General features: G+C 40.3%; 1 protein-coding gene across 1 annotated transcript in view; it reads right to left on the reverse strand.

Moving 5' to 3' along the window:
- Positions 1-17600, reverse strand: part of myo1d (myosin 1D) — a 101002-nt gene that overhangs the window by 30499 nt on the left and 52903 nt on the right. Inside the window, exons 17-20 of the mRNA XM_063893115.1 lie at positions 7965-8188; positions 7170-7308; positions 5697-5801; positions 5391-5504 (exon numbers count right to left, since the gene is read on the reverse strand). Of these exons, the coding sequence (XP_063749185.1) occupies positions 5391-5504; positions 5697-5801; positions 7170-7308; positions 7965-8188 (582 nt within the window). The remainder of the gene's footprint in view (positions 1-5390; positions 5505-5696; positions 5802-7169; positions 7309-7964; positions 8189-17600) is intronic.

The raw sequence follows: 17600 nt of genomic DNA on the forward strand, positions 1-17600 counted from the left end.
AAAGCTTTAGGAGCAAAGGGTGGGGGGTCTGTCATTAAATAAAAATTTAAAAAATATGCTTCACTGTCTGTAGCTATTCATGTTGTAAGGCTATGAAGGCTGATGTTTACGAGGCAACTGCAGAGCTGCAGTAATCCATTACTCTTGAAAGTATTTTAATACAAAAATAGCCTCTAAAATATGAATATGTCCTGCTATGATTATATGATTATAAATTAAATATAGTTTGCTGGAGGACTGACAAAACAAGACATTTACGACTTAACTTCACTCCAGCCCTTGAGAAATTTGGATGAAATGTTTCATCATTTTCCGACAATTTATGGACCAAATGATTAAAGGCCCTATCATGCTTTTTGGGGTTTTCCCTTTCCTGTGATATATAGGTTTTTGTGCATGTAAATGGTCTGCAAAGGCTAAAATCCCAAAGTTCCCTCCAGAGGGAGTTTCTTTCCCACACTCATCCCCTGCCTGAAACGCCTCCATAGGACTCCTTTGTTTGCTTCCAGAACATAGTAACATTACTATTACACGGCTTAGTTGAATACTCTATTCTGATTGGTCATGTCGGACATATCAGAGGTTATTAAGTCGTTATTAAGACGTGGCTAACAAGGATCAAGGGAGAGAAAGGAAAAGAGGTTAAAAGACAGAGCAGGGGTCAGATAAACCAACAGAAGAAGGTCGACAGGAAGTAAACACTAAGGGGAACATGGTATGGGCTTTGGTATTGTTTAAGGACTTGTTAGCAGAAAATAAACTGTGAACACACTTGGACAGTTACAGAAAAGCTCCATCAGTGCTGTATTTCCAGCCGTTGGTGCGCCATGGAACAGATTATTTTTATTATAGGGGAAGCGATACAATCATTTCCAAGTAAATGAAATCATTTGAATTAATACTGGGAGTCAAGTCGTTCGTGTAGTATGATGCTGTGTAGTCAGTGGGATAACATGCAATGAGGCGGTCATTATTAAAAAAAGAACACCTGACAAGGTGATCATTGAGCCCGACACACATTATCCCCGATGTAACACTTTCGCTTCTATTGTATAGCGCTCCAACACATTGTACGTGATATGCCAAGGGCCAGGACAACGCTAAGCAGTTGACCAATCACAACAGAGAATGTCCTAGTAGAGGGACAAAATACAAATATGAACCTGAAAATGAGCAGAATGGAGTCCTTTTTTTTGTTGCAGCCCTAGAATTGTCGTCCCCCTGCCTCTGAATGAATTTATTAACAGGATTATGCCTCATCATGTTCTACTTGTGATCTTGTGTCAAATTTGCATGTTTAACAGTCTATAACAGACAACAGACACCTCAATTTTCTAACAGTGGGTTAAAGAATATCATGTCCAGGCTGCATCAGGAATATTTTCTTTATAAACAAAACCCATACAGCCACATTGCAGCTGTGGGGGTTTGTAGGTACTGAAAAACCATGCTGATCTGAAAGGGATCAACGGCTGAATGAAAAGAAACAGCTCACGAGGCGAGAAAGAGTGCGAGGAAATGGAGAGCCGCAGGGATCACAAACAAGCCTCGCTGGGAAATAGGGGAGGAAAAGAGTGCGCATCCAGGAGAGCGATTTGTGCACATGCCTGAACGACACCAGACATCAGCTGATCCGCCCTGCCGCTCGGTATCCATGACAACGCTGTCTCCTGGGAAGTTGGCATGACAACAGCGGGAGGAGAGAAGCGAGAGGAAGAGGGGAAAGACAGCACTAGATAGGGAGAGGGGTGAGGTGGGGGCGGGTGGATGTAGGAATAGAATAGGAAGTGAAAGCTGGTGGGATGAGTCACTGATGCAGAATGGATTTTTCACCATTTCTTCTCCAGAATTTGTTTAATGATCTCGCTGTTGCTGTACAGGGATTAATTATCATTTGGTAGACAGTAGTCGGCCCTTCACTGTAGCCATCTATCAGCTGTTATGCTGCCCTGCAGGAGGAACAGTACATCACATGGCAGCCAGAGGGGATGCAGCGGCGTTAGCTTCTCAGTGCTAATCAACAACGAGCTAACTGCTTTCCCCTCCGCTTGACCTTCTCAGATCGATAGCTCTGCGCCACGCTGCCGTGGGTTTCAGGCTACTTTACATCTCCATCTCCCCCCTTCTCACCTCCATTTCTCCCTTTACACTTCTTCTCACCCGCCTTTACACCTTTTCACCTTGACCAATTCACTCCCCCACATAATTGACATTTAAAACTGCCTGGGGTTATGGATACAGCAGGGGACGGGTTACAATCACTGGTGTGATGGGGCCTACAGGATTTAATGGCACCTTGGGGCTGACAACTAAATGCTGTTAAATGATAAGGCTGGCCATTTCCTATACTTCTCTCAGTCAATAAATCCTGTGAAATAATAAAACCAAAAACACTTTCCTGTATAGAAAATGAAACTCAAACTTGGGAAAATAGTCCCGAAATTATTACTGTTGATAAATACACGTTTTAAGCTGTAGTGTGTATTTGCAGCATATTAACAGTGTAAATGGGATTGACAAAAAAAACTACAGTAGGGCTGCAATTAAAGATTGTTATTACGCAGATTATTTTCTTCAATAATCGCTTAGTCTATATCATTTCTGAAAAATGGGTCCAAGTTTCAAAGCCTTTACATATCTTGTCAGTCCAATACCTAAAGATATTTACTGAATATGATGGAAAACAAATAAAAATAAGTTTATTTCTGTATTTAAAAGACTGAAAAAAGCATTTATGCATGTAAACAATAATTATTGGTTAATGAAATAGTTGGCTTTAGTTTTAATGCCAATCATCATTTATCATTTCATTGACTAATGGTAATGAAGGTGTTCAATTGACGTGATTTGAATGGTTTTAATGTACGTCAGGCTTTGGATATACACAAGGATGTCGGTAGAATGAATTCCCAGAGTTTGCACGTGATTTGAAGCAAATAACAAAAATCTGAATCATTACCAGACTTTGAGAATGCAACAGATCATTAATTTATAAAAATAAATCAGGAACAAACATATGGTTTTATCGCAAAAAAAAAAAAAGAGTACATCTTGGCTATAATGTGTGTGTGCTGTAGGACTCTTGTTCTGTCACTTCCAATGGGTGAAAGCTGCAAACCATAGTACCTACCCTCCATGTCCTTCTACAACGCTGAAGGCCCTCCATATGCCATTTTTATGAAACTGAGCTTCATCTCATCAGCTCAGTGTGTGTGTGTGTGTGTGTGTGTGTGTGTGTGTGTGTGTGTGTGTGTGTGTGTGTGTGTGTGTGTGTGTGTGTGTGTGTGTGTGTGTGTGTGTATTTCTCACTCTCCCTGAATGAACAATAACTACAAACCTCCCTAACTCATGCTGCTCTCCCTCTTCCACCATCTGCCTCCACTCCATCTCCACATTTCACCCCCAGATGCAGCGATATAGCCTTCGGGTGTCCATCTCCGGCTCTCTAATTCCCTCTTGTCACATTGTCAGATTGAACACTCGGGTGTCTCGTCACAGTGGTCACTGCACATCGGCCTCATATCTCACACATTTCACCAGACGCCGGGTGTGTATGCGCCTTGGAGATTAATGCATAACACCTTCACTTCCTGTATCGTTTCTGCCTCACCTCCAAGGTCAGTGGTGCAAATAAACCGTATGAGCAATGCATGTATCATAGCTCAATAGCACGCGGAGAGGTCGTGAACTCAGAAATATCGTGAGTAATTTGTTTACGTATTCAGTAATATGCTGCTTTCTATTCTCTTTTTGTTTTCATGACAGTCCATTTTTCTTCACCTGCATACTGTGCAGATGTTTATATTTTTGAGGTTATATTTAATTTTTACATATTTATGCATAATTTGTAACATTTATGCATAAATATGTCAGAAAAAAGCATAGACCTATGTTATAGATATTGTCAAGTCATGTACTTATAACTATTTTCTAACCACGAGAAATAAGAACATTTGGTCACCTGAAATGGCAACATATCCTCTGTGAGCATCCGTCGGTGTTGTTTTTGTCTGATAGAAGCGGCCATTTATAGTTGCCATATTTCTACAATTTTGTTTTTTGATCTTGGTTGTTATTATATATATTTTAAGTCAACAAAGGATTTTAGTCTTTGCCCATCTGAATCTTAGGTTATCAGTCTGTTCGTTTAAGCTGTACCACAACGAAAGATGATAAACTGATGTTTTGTTTCAGGTTGGACTGGACTCTTTTTTTGGTCAGCATTGTTGCAGCCTGTGCTCTTTGCTGACATGTAAAAAGTATATTTTTCAAAAACGTAAAACTGTGTTCTTTAAGCAAGAAATTTGATGAAAACAAGAGCAATGGAACAAGTAGCATGAAGTAAACACATAGCCACACAAAGGACACACTTGCCATGGAAACAGCTGCTTGTGCTTTGTGAATTGAGCAGCCTTAATGGGCCTATCACAGGCAACATGAGGTAAAGCAGCCAATTGTCGAGCTGGATGACATTTTTGCATATTGACATGTTGCCACGAGACTGGAGAGATGTTTACATCATAGATCATACTGCCACCTCGGCCAACACGGCTATCACAGACAGCAGAGCAAGAACACCATATAGTTGAGGTTATACTACTGTATACAATTAACCTGTCCAACAGGAAGTCTAAAGAAGGCCAATTTGTGATTATTTCAAAATCAAATAATTGATTTATGAAATGTCAGAAGTGTTCAACTTGTTTTGTCTGACTAACCTTAAGTTATTCCAAAATCTAAACATGATAAATTAAGAATATTTTATATATTATATATTTAAGAAGCTTGAGAAACCAAGTATTTTAGCTTTTAAAATGAACTCAATTGTCGCCAATTATTTAAATAAGTATAGTCTTATTGTTCTTTCACTTTTTCTAAATGTAGCTTTTTTAAATTCCCTGCTGTAAAAGTAAATAAATCATGATAACAACAACAACAACAATAATAATAATAACAATAATAATAATAATAATTCAAGTTTCAGTAAAAATGTGTTTCCAAAAGTGGGATGAAAAAAAAAAAAAGTGTTTTACTTTAACATTATTCATGTCTTTCTTATTCATTATGGATAATATGTAATTGAATTTACATCTGGCTACATTTTAGGTGAATCACAACAAGACAATGTTTGGTTGAAGGATGTTGAGGCATTTGAATTTCAAGTGTGTAACATGTAATTTGATTCAAATCAAAAGCATTTCAGCATTAGCCAATCTCATCCTAAACTTTTAAATGTAAAACTGTGCTGTATTGAGTTTCACCTAGAAGACACCTTTTCTTTTAAGCCATTATATAAATCTTCTTTAGAAATCTGCACCTAAATCATATTACACCTGTGTCTAATGTGTTTGTGAGAAAGGATGCTGTTTAAGGAGTGGAGTGTGCCGTACGTTGTAGAGGGGGATGCTCTTCATGGGCTTGTACTGCTTCAGGGGGTCCATCTTGTACAGGTGGCGGTCAGTGATGAGCACAGCCCGGTCCGCAGCCTTGTGGAAACGGTTGATCTGAGAAACACAAAGCTCCTCATCAGTCACCCCACAGGAGAAGAGCGCACACCCGAACACACATCCAAACACCCTGCAGGGCGATGGCTCCAACCCCGAGCAGTTGGGTTTGTTTGTTTGTGCAGACCGGTGCATGTTGTGACTGCGTGTGCATGTGGTTACTGAAGGATAAAAGCCTCTAAGAGCTCCTACCTTGCGCACGCTGCAGGAGAACAACACTCTCATGAATTTGTCTTTCCGTTGCAGCTCGCTGGAAACGAGAGTGAAGGAGGAGGCTAAGTCAGGGCTGTCTCGCTTCTGCCGGACAAGACAAACACAGAAGACTATTTAGAACACTCCACTAATCTAAAAGTATTCAAAGACAGTATAGTATTCATCAAATTAGATGCGTTTGTGGTGAAATGATCCTTTCTTATAAACACTGTAAAGCTGCATTCACAGGAACCCCGTTATAGCGGCCCTACTGTACACCGCCGTTGCGTTTCTATGCAGAGCCGTTCCGATCTAAATTGTCGCTGAGACTTATTTCAACTTTTACCTTGTTTACAGCTGACATTTCAACAAGCAACCAATCAGATGACAGCTGAATGAAGTGCGGCAAGCTAGTAGGGGATGCAACTATAGAAATGAAACTTTTCACTGCAAGACTCTGCGCCCAAACCCCCGTTGAGCAAGGAGAAAATTGTGCATCATTTGAACGCAGCGTAACAGTGCAGATATAAATGTAATATCTTCTAACAAACTTAATGTACTCTCATCATAGATTTCAATTTACACGTTTTTTGAATCCAATGTAACTTAACAAATTCAATATTATGGGAAAAATGCTTTTTGGAAGATCCAAACTGGTGTGTCTGTATAGTAAATGTGAATCAGGTTAGTTTGGCTGAGCACAAAGACTGGACACATGGGGAACTGCTAGCTATGCTCTGTCTAGATACATCTATAATTGCAGCTTGTTTGTTTAGCCTGAACAAACTGCAGTGTGAAAAGACAATTTGCTATTTTACTTTGGTCTATGTGGCAGACTATTCGTTGGCTAGGAGCAGCGACTTCCTGGACTCTCCACTGGTTGCCTGGCAACTGGTCACAAATGGTTTTAATAGCAGATATTTGATCACAACATTGTTTGACACGCAGCCCTGATATAGAAGAGCACAATACCAGAGAGTAACAGCCCATGCATGCTACACATTTACAGGAAATACAAGCCTACATTAAAAAAAGAAACACGCAGAAGCAAATCTAGGCTGGATTTATTTGTCTGACTGACGGAGATTACGGAAAAACTACTCGTGAAACTTGGAAATTATGATTCACTTTCATTGAAAGCTTTGTACTGCATTCATGAAATGTATTATGTCCTGACTAGGAATACTCACTTAAATCCCCCTTAGGTCGAAACAACTCAGAACAGATATCAAATCAGCATTTTCTCTTTTCTTTTGTGTCTACGTTGTTTCCAGACTACAGCCCATAAACAAACCAAAGTCTGGATAACAGCCTTCCGATTCAGGGATGGGATAGTCTGTAAGTGAATTCAGCATTGGCCTTGTTGGAGATCTGTTCTGGTTAATTCCCTCAAGTTTCCTCTGTTCCTGTGGTAGTGTTAATCTTTAAACATATTAACACTGTACACAACTGTACTTCCTCCCACCTACTTACCAGGTAGTTTCCTTCCCAGGCTCTCTGCAGCCCCAGGTCGGCCCTGTGTCCCTTCAGGGCCTCCAGACTGGCTACCTTAGCCCTCACCTGCAGGGTCTCTTCTGGAGAGAGGCCTTTGATCAGGGTCCATGCCCACCACCTGAAGGTAAACACATCCAAACACACACAGAGAGAGCTCAGAGCAGAGGAATATCGACTCTCTTGGTTGTGATTGCTGCACTGGGCCTTGATATGTTGGTCAGCGGGGTGATGAAGCAGGACTGCAGCAGACCCCAGCTGTAGTGCAGTTATTGGCCTTTCACTCAGACATACTGACAGGCAACATCATTCTCTAGGAAGGCTATTTTCTTACAAATAAAAAAAAGCAAACAAACAGACGTTGAGATGAAAGGCAGTGATGTGTGTTTGATGGAGGAAGAAAAATCAATGCGTGGTGGGAGCCCAAAGCAGAAGGAAACATGTGTAAGTTGCTTCAAACGGTCTCATCTGGATGGGAAGAAACACTCGAGGCCATGCGCTCTCTGCTGCGGTCAGGGCCAAACCCAGTTTTAGTTCAGGCTTTTCAAGAAAATGATTTTTTCTTCAAAAGGAATGAATATAAAAACATTTATCTTATAGGGTTCGTTATCTGCCTCGGTTTTGAAAAACACCATTCAGTATGCATGCATTTGAAACATTGAACTGCAGTTTTACTTTATGTTTAGGAATCAAATATAAGTGATACCCTTTCTTTAGAGTCTTGAAATGGCAGCAGAGATACAGCCTGGATGAAGTAATGTTATGTTAAAAATGTACCTGTTATAGATGCTCCTGAGGGCCTCTTCAAACTTGCGCAGGACTTTGGGGGGCGTTGGCCACTTCACGTGCCTGCCGTAGTCCTTCATGGACCGGACATTTTTGAAGCGGCGGTTGACCTCGCGGATGTACGACTTCACCTTGTAGCGTCGGTACGCCCGCAGGATGACGAGGGCCGCTTTCATTCGCCGGTACCGCATTCTGGCTATGGTGCCCCTCCACACCTGGAGACACATCATGAAAATCTATTTAACTACAACTTTGAAACATGGTGCCTTGAGAACAAAATGTGGTAATGGGTCATGCGTCTGTTTCCTTCCTCTGTTTCATTTATTAATGAATAGAAACTGCACTTCTAAGACTTGTGTGTACATAAGCATGAACAAAAACTGTTTTACACAGCCAGGGTTTTTGTTAACGTATGGCGTTGTGTACCTGCAATGCTTGGAGGTATTCTGACTGAAAGAAAATCTGCATATGAACTTAAATTAGAAGACTTAAATAACTTCTATGCACAGTTCCTTAAACTGAACTTAATATGCCAAAAAATATCCTCTCTAGTACTGGATGATCTTAACTAATACAAACAAGATCTAGAAGTGCTGAATCTGGAATATCCAACACTTACTGGACTATTTGAAGCTCTCCTGCTCTGGTGGTGCAAAGCTCATCATAAAAAAGTACGACCTGTGCATTAACATCTAAATATAGATAATGCTTTTAAGCTAATTTATTTATTTTATATTTATACTGTATGTGCATTTCAACACGTCATACTACCATTTTCTTAACTTACAAATATACAAAGTTCTTACTTAGAACTTATTGTTCCTGCATTTTTTTTATTATTCAATTTGAATAAACATGGATTGAGACGAAACAAGGGCTAAAATAAGGACCCCCAAGCCTGGCTGTAATTAAACATAGGTTGAGAGGCTATCAGACCCTTTAAAACATGAATAATAGATGTAAGTGGGTCCCCAGGGAGCCATAACTCCCCACTCCCCCTCACTACAGTCACCACCATATGCTCCCCTATTACTGTATGTTCTCTCCCTTTCTTACACACACATTCCCACAACTCCTCAACTGTGTTTACATTTGTTTACATGGTACCTAAATAATCATAAATAATCAGTGTTTGAGTTCACAGTCCTAAATTAAAGGAAGTATTGCAAAATAGGTTCACTCCCAAATATAATAGAAGTGTAATACAAAGTAATGATGAAGATCATGAATATTTAATCCCTCAAAGTGTGGGGGTGGCCCAAGGCACAGAAAAGGAGTTCTTGCATTTGCATAATAAAACTGTGGAGGAGGCGCTTTCACCTGATGGGACTGCCACTGTAATAATTGGCAGAGAAGGAGATAAGTCATGCACTGCCGGAATATGTGAGCAGCATTTTTATTCAACCCTTTTAAAATGATGCAACCGTATCAAACGCACACGTGTCTTTAAGTTGCACAATGGCATTCCTTTATAACTTGAAGCGTCACTTTTTAACTAAAGGAATTTTATATTTAGTACACTGGAGACATAACTGAATACTTTTCAGAGAACTGATTCAACAGCATTAATTCTGAGCTGGAAAGAGGACAGCCGAATCACACTGAGATAAAAGCGAGAAGGGCAGTCAGCCATTTAATCAGCAAGCCAGGTCTTACTCAGATAAAGACAGTTTAATTTGGATTTTTTTTAAACCCTAAACTTTTTAAATCATGTTCTGAGACCATTTATCTAGGACCACCTCTTTTAAATGATCTTTTTCTTATTTAAGACATTTCTAGTGGCATTTTTACCTTTATTGGCAGTAATGGCATATAGGAAACACTTTTAAACACTGTTTTACTACAAGAGTAGAATTAGATGATCTGCATTAAAAAACTGTGTTTGCACACACAGATTTTTTATTTACAGCCATCAAGCGTTTGTATTTATACAGTATGTTGATCCATGTTTGGAACGCTGAAAAAAACATGATTTTGAATGCATGTTCCTTTACAGGGAATGCAGATGAAATCTAATGTATAGCTAAATCCGGCATAAATCATCTCATCTCTTTAGAGAATAATATTTTTACACATCCTTTCTAAGTAGAGACGTAAAAAACTAATTCAACAAAAGACATTAATAGCATAGCTCTATCCTTTTTCCAAGTCTCACTGGTTGCATTTTCAGCCCCCATTTATCTCTTGAAAAACATGCATCTCCAACTCATTTTCACACAATTCTTAAGGATTAAACATCTCCTGTGGGTTGAGGATATTCACCCACTCCTAAAGCTCAACCATCTATTTAAAAACACATTTTAGCATACACTGTGTTACTGCTGATAAAGGGCTGTTTTCTTTAACTTCATGCTTTAATATCACCTTTAATATTAACCGCGTTTCATCTGTACACACAAAAGCACATTTAAATCTAAACGCTATTCCTGATTTCTTTATGTTCATGCAAAGCAACATATATTCAGAAACAAAATAAGCTTGTCTAATCCCGTGTTATTTTTGATGCGAAAGACCTTATGCGACATTTCCCCCGCACTGCTCTTTCTTTAATACTTAATGAATGAGAGGGGGAAAGAAGGAGTACATATTCATCACTAGTCGACCCCTGTGAGGACTCTCCCACATGGTCAGGGTGACAGCGATGAGAGGAATAAATGGGTTTTACTGTCAGCCCAGCTTCAGCTAAATCAGTTTTCTCTGTAAGGTTAAAAGCTACTTTCATTTAAATTCAGACAGTATTTAGAGTGTTACGGCAAATTAAACAGAGCTTTAAGAGCAGAAGCGGGTTCGAATATATCTCAAAATGGCCCTGGTGTAAATGCCGGACTTTGAGAGCATTTAAATTGAAACTCAAACAATTTAAAGTTAGTAGATAGAAAATGAAGTAGAACTATCCAACCATCCTGATCCATACAGTGGACATACTGTTTATGTCACTTTTATGTTTGAGCTCCTCTTTATATTCGTATTACTATGTATTTAATACTTAACTCGTTTTTATATTGTGCTTTTTTATTACAATTTCATCCAGGATTCTACTTTAAAAACACATTTCCTGTGTTATGGTGTGACAGAAAACAAAAGTGAATTGCTGATAACCTACAGTTTATAATTTCATGCAAAAATAATACAACTGTAGCAAAACTTGAATAAAATGTGATTTGTGTGGGGAAGTTAGACATCGAAAGAAATCACATTTTGATTATGCTGAGCGGACATTTAAATTGGCTGAATCATGATATAATTACAAACTGAAGCCCCCAGGATTTGTGTTTGTCTTCTTTATGTCAGTAGCTGAATTCTTTATGTCTACATTATTTTCATTTAGTTTGATAAAAAGCAGATGTTGAGGTGAGAAGGTGGTTTCAATGCCGATGGATTTTCAATTTTGAATGGTTTCTCTTCACGGTATTTTTTAATTCCTTACCTCCATATTTGTTGATAAGAAATTGCTTAATTCTCTGGCTGTAACTTCATAATACACCTTCAGTGTTTGCCGTCAAGTTCCAGCTCTCCCGTGTTCTCATTGTGTTTCGACTCCATTGCTCCAGAAGTTTCCATCACATGCATTCTATAGATTTTTGTTTCATCACCCACAACAATGTAATGTTTTCAGTTTGTCAGATTTTTAGCAGGATTACAGGAAAGGTAGAGGCCCCATTTTTATGAATCTTGGTGTATGGAAGACCCTTTAATAGTTTACAGTGGATACGAATCATAGGGCAGAAACACAATTTTGGTTTCACTTTCCTCAACATTGCAATAAAGGGCGTTCGTGCTACATTTATTTTCAAGGGAAATAGTACCATCCGTGAAGCATGTGAAGGCAGCATTGCAAACCTGTCTTTTCCAGATTTCTTATCGGTAAACATTTTACAAATACCGACATGCATCCAATTCCTATGTATCTGAAGCAGTAAAGAAAAGACTCCTCTTCCGTCTCCCACACAGACATAATGTCCAAACCCATATGTGCTTATATGATACACAAAGCAAAAGAAGCCAAGTCAGATTTTGAGTGAGAGCTCGGTTAAGATGCTGCCAGGATAATACCCACATGGCATAGGCCTTTGCCAGATCAACAACTGTGTTTATCTAAGCAACAACTCACTAATTACACTGTGAACTACTGGGGCTGGGGCAAAAAAGAAAGACCATAAAGCAACAATGACAGCAGACATAAAATGTCTCCGCTGTCTTTGGAGCTTCATTAAGGTGTGTGACAGGTGGAGAGGTGAGCCATCCAGCAGCCCACACAGGCACATACACACACCATAAACACGGTTTGTGCTTCTCAACCAGCGGAGCAGACTGCGATGACGCTGGTGAGCTGATGAAGATGACACTCGGGGGAATGTGGATAAATCAAGCCAATAACAGGGCCCCTGACGGTCTGCCCCCTCACTCTCCTGGCCAATAAAGCCATCTGATGATCCTTTTAGAGACTCTGCCATCATGGAGCCTGCCCTCACCGCGCTCCGGGCCCCGGGATTTACGAGCTCATCAAAGCCAGATCGGTGAAGCCTTCGTCGCAACAAAGCGGGACAGATTGCTGGGGCTGGTTTTGGTTGCGTTGTTCAGCAGAGCAGAAAAAAAGAGAAAATCCTATTACTGGCTATCTTTTTAATCTGAAAAGTATTGGGACTGCAGCTCTAATTAAAGGCCATTACCTGAACTGCAGTGTTGACAATTTAAAAGTTCTGATAGAAGGTACAAGAGTACACTTTTTTTGTAGCCGGTCTACAGAATAATTGGTTTTTTACAAAGTAAACTTGCCCCTATGGAGATCCTTTTATTCACAAGTTGTTTTTATCAAAAATGAATGGCCATGATTTATCCACCCCAGTCTCAAACTTGCACCAAACTGCAATATATTTTTCGATCCTCTAACAGCCACCCAACTAAACTCCCATTTTCAGGACACTTATACTGCTTGATTGCACTAAAGCTCATAAATATCAACTTGACTTGCTGCAATTTTCTCACGACTACCTGTTCATGTGCAACTCTCCAGAGCAATGACAATGAAGCAAGTCCTAAACTACCGCCAGATAAAAAATGATGTGTGTACGATGGGACAAAGACTAAGGCTAGATTTACTCGTGGAATTTTACTCGCCCCAGGAAAGCATCATTGTTGAGCCTTGTAACACTAAAACAATCCTTCACCTTGATGGCACCCATAGGGAGTTGGGGGTGGAGGTATGACCAAATTCCTACATGCAGTGACAGATAGGCTGGTCTGAACTGTGGACACACTTGACTGCAGCCCACTGCTGAACGCCTGAGTTTCCACATCCTCTGGGGATATTGAGCTGCTTTTCCAGTGACATGCTCGATGCACGCGGTGGGCGGAGGGGGGGGGGTCAATTCCAGAGCATGGGGCACAAATTAGTTAGACTGCAATGTGCCCCGACCACAGCCTGTCATAGGGAGACCTTGGGCCCAGGCATGGGCCAGCAGTCATTATCATACATCAATAGTGCTAGCACACTCTCACCAGTAACACCACCATACAGAGAGTCCTTTAATCACAACGCCTGGTAATATGTCGCTTCAAAGTCTTAGCTCTGGGCTAATACTCTCAATAATGTTAAACGAATGTGCTTAAAATGATCTCGAACAATCCACATCCATGAGAAGAGACAGTATTGAAGATTAAATTGGACGACTCTGCACGCCGATCCATCAATTAGATGAGACCGGACAAAATAGATTGAAAGCAAAAGGAGTGATCGTCAGCATTATGTGCTGGAAGCAGCAAACACTACAAACATGTCTGAAGGGCACAATATAACAGACTTATTGAGGGAGTAAAGCATGAATACAGAATACTATCCACCCTATAAATCGGTAAAATAAAACAGTTAAAGCTAGTCATTGCAGAACCAGTATAGCTCTTGCGTGTAGTATTATGTTTTAATATAAGCTTTTAAATATCAGCACAGCTAGTTTATAGATTATCATTAGTGCTGTACAATACAATCTATACACGATTGACTTTACTGGGTGTCCTGCTTTACCTAATGACTAAGAGCCCAAAACATCTACAGTAGGAGCTGACCAGAGCTGAAACAGTCTAATCCTTGATAAGGTCATTTATACTCAGACCAGACTGCATTGTGGGTATACTTAACGATTTCATACCTTCATTGGCATTATAAAGAGCAATGTGTTTGATAACCCCATAACAAACCATAAATCTGCCACTTTTTTAATAGTTAATCATTAAAAAAAGTTCCAGCTTCTTCAACTTGTTGGATTTATTCATTCTCCAAAAGGCCATAAGGTTTAATCACCAACAAGCAGATTTATCATTCATTAAAAGAATCATCGCTTCATCCCTTGAAATGACTTTATGTTTCTGGTAGTTTTTTTAAGAGGTAGCCTTATAAGAGATTCTTAAAGTTGAAAGGGGGAGACAGAGGGGAGGACATTGCCTGATTGTTCGGGCTACTAAGCAGCAGTTTTCATTTAAGTATTTGAATTATACTTTCTATGATTTATATTATTTCCTGACTATTTTGGGCTGTACTGTAGGTAAGGGCTAAATATTAAATGTCTTGCGCGTATCTCAAGACCAGTTGAAGCAAAATCAGGAAAGAACAAAAACAGTCAACCTGCGCTGTAAGCCACCCATCAGTTGCCATGGAGAGAGACCCACGGTTACAGTCTTTTAGAGCTTTTAAACGTGCAGAAGTTGTTTCGTATTGCAGGGTATTTTAAGGCTACAGTATTGATAGAAAGCACAACCTTCATTCTACGTCTGGCTTTTCTTTGAACATTGATCACTTAAACATAACAGAATCGATGTTAAGAAAATAAATCAGAGGAAAAAGAATTCATAAAATAATATAAATCAGTTTCAACATCAAATCACAGGTTTCTCTGAGAACAGAGGAAGCACATTTCCCCTGCTCAAATCCAGCGGCATAATTGTTACAAAAAAGTTAAAACGCTCTTTGATCTGCGGCCGTGTTCGGTGAAGTTTTTGGGGAGACAATAGCTTAAACTCTGCAGGTTCAGAGGGAGGATCAGAGGATTACAGATCATGTTTCTGCTGAGGTGTAGTCGGAGACAGATCAGTTCTGGACCGTTAAGCAGAGAAGAGGCACTGCTGGCCTCGCATTAAGTATCCTGCTCCTCACAAGAGGGCTGCGCACAGATACCCACAGACTACACCCTTTGCCTGTCAGTCTGATTCTACAAAAACAAGATTTTACTGCACATTGTACTGTCTCAAGAAACAATACAAAACAGAATAAGGCTCTTTATCCTTTAAAGACGCTTTCATTGAGCTCCTGTTCAGACAAAACCCCACATGGCCACACTGTGAAAGGACACTCGCCATGTCTATTAAACGCACCGCTACAGGGAGAATATGTAAAGCTTTGGAAAGCAATTAAGGTGGCGGCTGACAATACATGAGAGAGTGTGTGTGTGTGTGTGTGTATGTGTGTGTGGGGGGGGGGGTTATCTTCTCCTCATCGTAGCTGCTTTGACAAGAGTCGACACTTCTCGTGATGTGGATGGCTGAGCTTGGATTTATGAAATATTCATTTGAACACAGAACGAAGGTGGGGGAGGCTTATGTATAATTTATATCATCTGTATTTATGTTGGATTGTGTGCCTTTTTTTCATCCATTCTTCCTGTTGACATTTTCTTTAAGGGGCAAGGGACTAGAGAGCTTTAAGAGATGTGAACGTAGCTATAGTGTATCAGGAATGGACATGAAGAAGTGATTGAAGGAAGGAGAGAATGGCAGGATTAAATGGAGCTGTGAACTCATCCACTCCATGCCCCCAGCTACTCCACCCTTTCTCAAAGGAGGAGAGGTTATGGTGATGTGAAAGGGTGAAATAGGACAGTATTTTATTTTGGACAGTGGCACTACGAGGGGCAACTCAACCGGTCTTTATGGAAGGGAGTGTATTCTCAATCTGTTTTTTTTGTTGTTTGATGGGGCAAACTAAGTGGTATTATTATTAATCCGTGAGGCAGACGGAGGGCCAAGAAGTGTGTCTGAGCTTCAGTCACAGGCTGACAGTCCTGGCACTGCAGGTCCCAAACTGGCATAAGGCTGTGTGGTGTGCCAGGTGCTGATAAGGGGATTGCTTGGCGCAGCAGATCAGACTCGGGCTGGGATCTTTGTTTGAGTAACAGCTTGATAGATACAGGAGTCACCACACCACTATTTAATGCAGTGGGTCGGGACCTAAAGGCTGTAATTAGTAAGTAGACAGAGTCACCGACACCATTTTGAAGCCACAAGTTTGCTGCTTTGGATGTTGTTTTGGAACCAGAAGCAACTACAGCGTGGAGCAAAGTAAACTGAGCAATGAACAAGACATTTTTAGGAAAAATGTGCATTTCATGAAGTGTAAATTTACTTTGAAAAGGGTAACGGTTGGAAAACCAAAACAAGGCACCCACACTTGACAAATCTATGGAAGCTATCACAAGGTAGCCGGGTCATTATTTACAAACATGGACATCATGCTGTATCGAAAAATACTTGTAACCAGTGATTGAGACCATAACAATCCTCAGGAGAATGTAGACTGCGGAAATGATTCCACTGAGAAGTAGGATACATTTGTCATAGACTTAAAAATTGGAATGTTTTCAATCAGGGGAAATGCCCCCTGTTGGACGTTTGCAAGAATGCAGGTCAGTGAGTGCATATAGCCTGAGTGGGAAGCATATACTTCATGTTTTGCCTTCACATTGAACGAGGGAAAAATTAAACATGCAGCCTCTGCTGCACTGTGATGTTTGTTTTGGTGGGAGAGCGGTAAATTCCTCTGGGCTTTTCCTTGGTTATTGACGTCTGCTCATTCTGGGAGATACAAGATAGGATTCTCCTGAGGGAGAGGTGGAAGGAACATGTCCGTGTGAAGAGCCTGCAAAGGGTCACACAGATCAATATAAAGGTTGAGCAATCAATCTGCTGCAGGAGTTAATTCGGCTGGAAAACCCTTTCATGTCTGAGATACTCCCTGAGAAAGGTAGCCATTTGGAGGAATGTGCAAACATGATTCTAAAATAATGATGGTTTATAATAATGTCAATCATATGCTTCCAGGGGGTAGAATATAGCGCTTCAGGAGCCACAGCACATGATGTATGCACAGGCGCTGATGTTTTTGAAAAAACAGCATGTCAGTCAGCCATTTTAAAGCTTCCAGGCGATTTGCGTGTTCCATTTCAAAAGTGACAGGCAGGCAGGACGTACACTGTGTTTACAAACCACTCTCCATCCATTCAAAGTAACAACATCCTGCTCCGCACGCCAGTCCAACACATCTCAGGGCATACGCCATAATCACACCGAGACACTGACATTGTCGCCTGAAGGTGTCTTCATACCACAGACACATGATGGGGTTACCAAATACGATACTGAATACGTGAAACAGCGATAGATATTCATAGCAGACCTCACATCCAGCGGGGGACTCAAATGAAAATGCAGTGTGTGGCCACACTCAAGCCAACACAATAATAACTGAGAGGAAAAAGTATGTGTGAATCATCTGAGACATTTCTTTATCTTTAAATCAACAAGAGATAAAAGAAAAACACTGAATTGAGCAACATAATGTACAGAGCATAACGGCTAAAA

The sequence above is a fragment of the Eleginops maclovinus genome, chromosome 10 (assembly GCF_036324505.1).
Source record: "Eleginops maclovinus isolate JMC-PN-2008 ecotype Puerto Natales chromosome 10, JC_Emac_rtc_rv5, whole genome shotgun sequence".
Classification (NCBI taxonomy): Eukaryota; Metazoa; Chordata; class Actinopteri; order Perciformes; family Eleginopidae; genus Eleginops; species Eleginops maclovinus.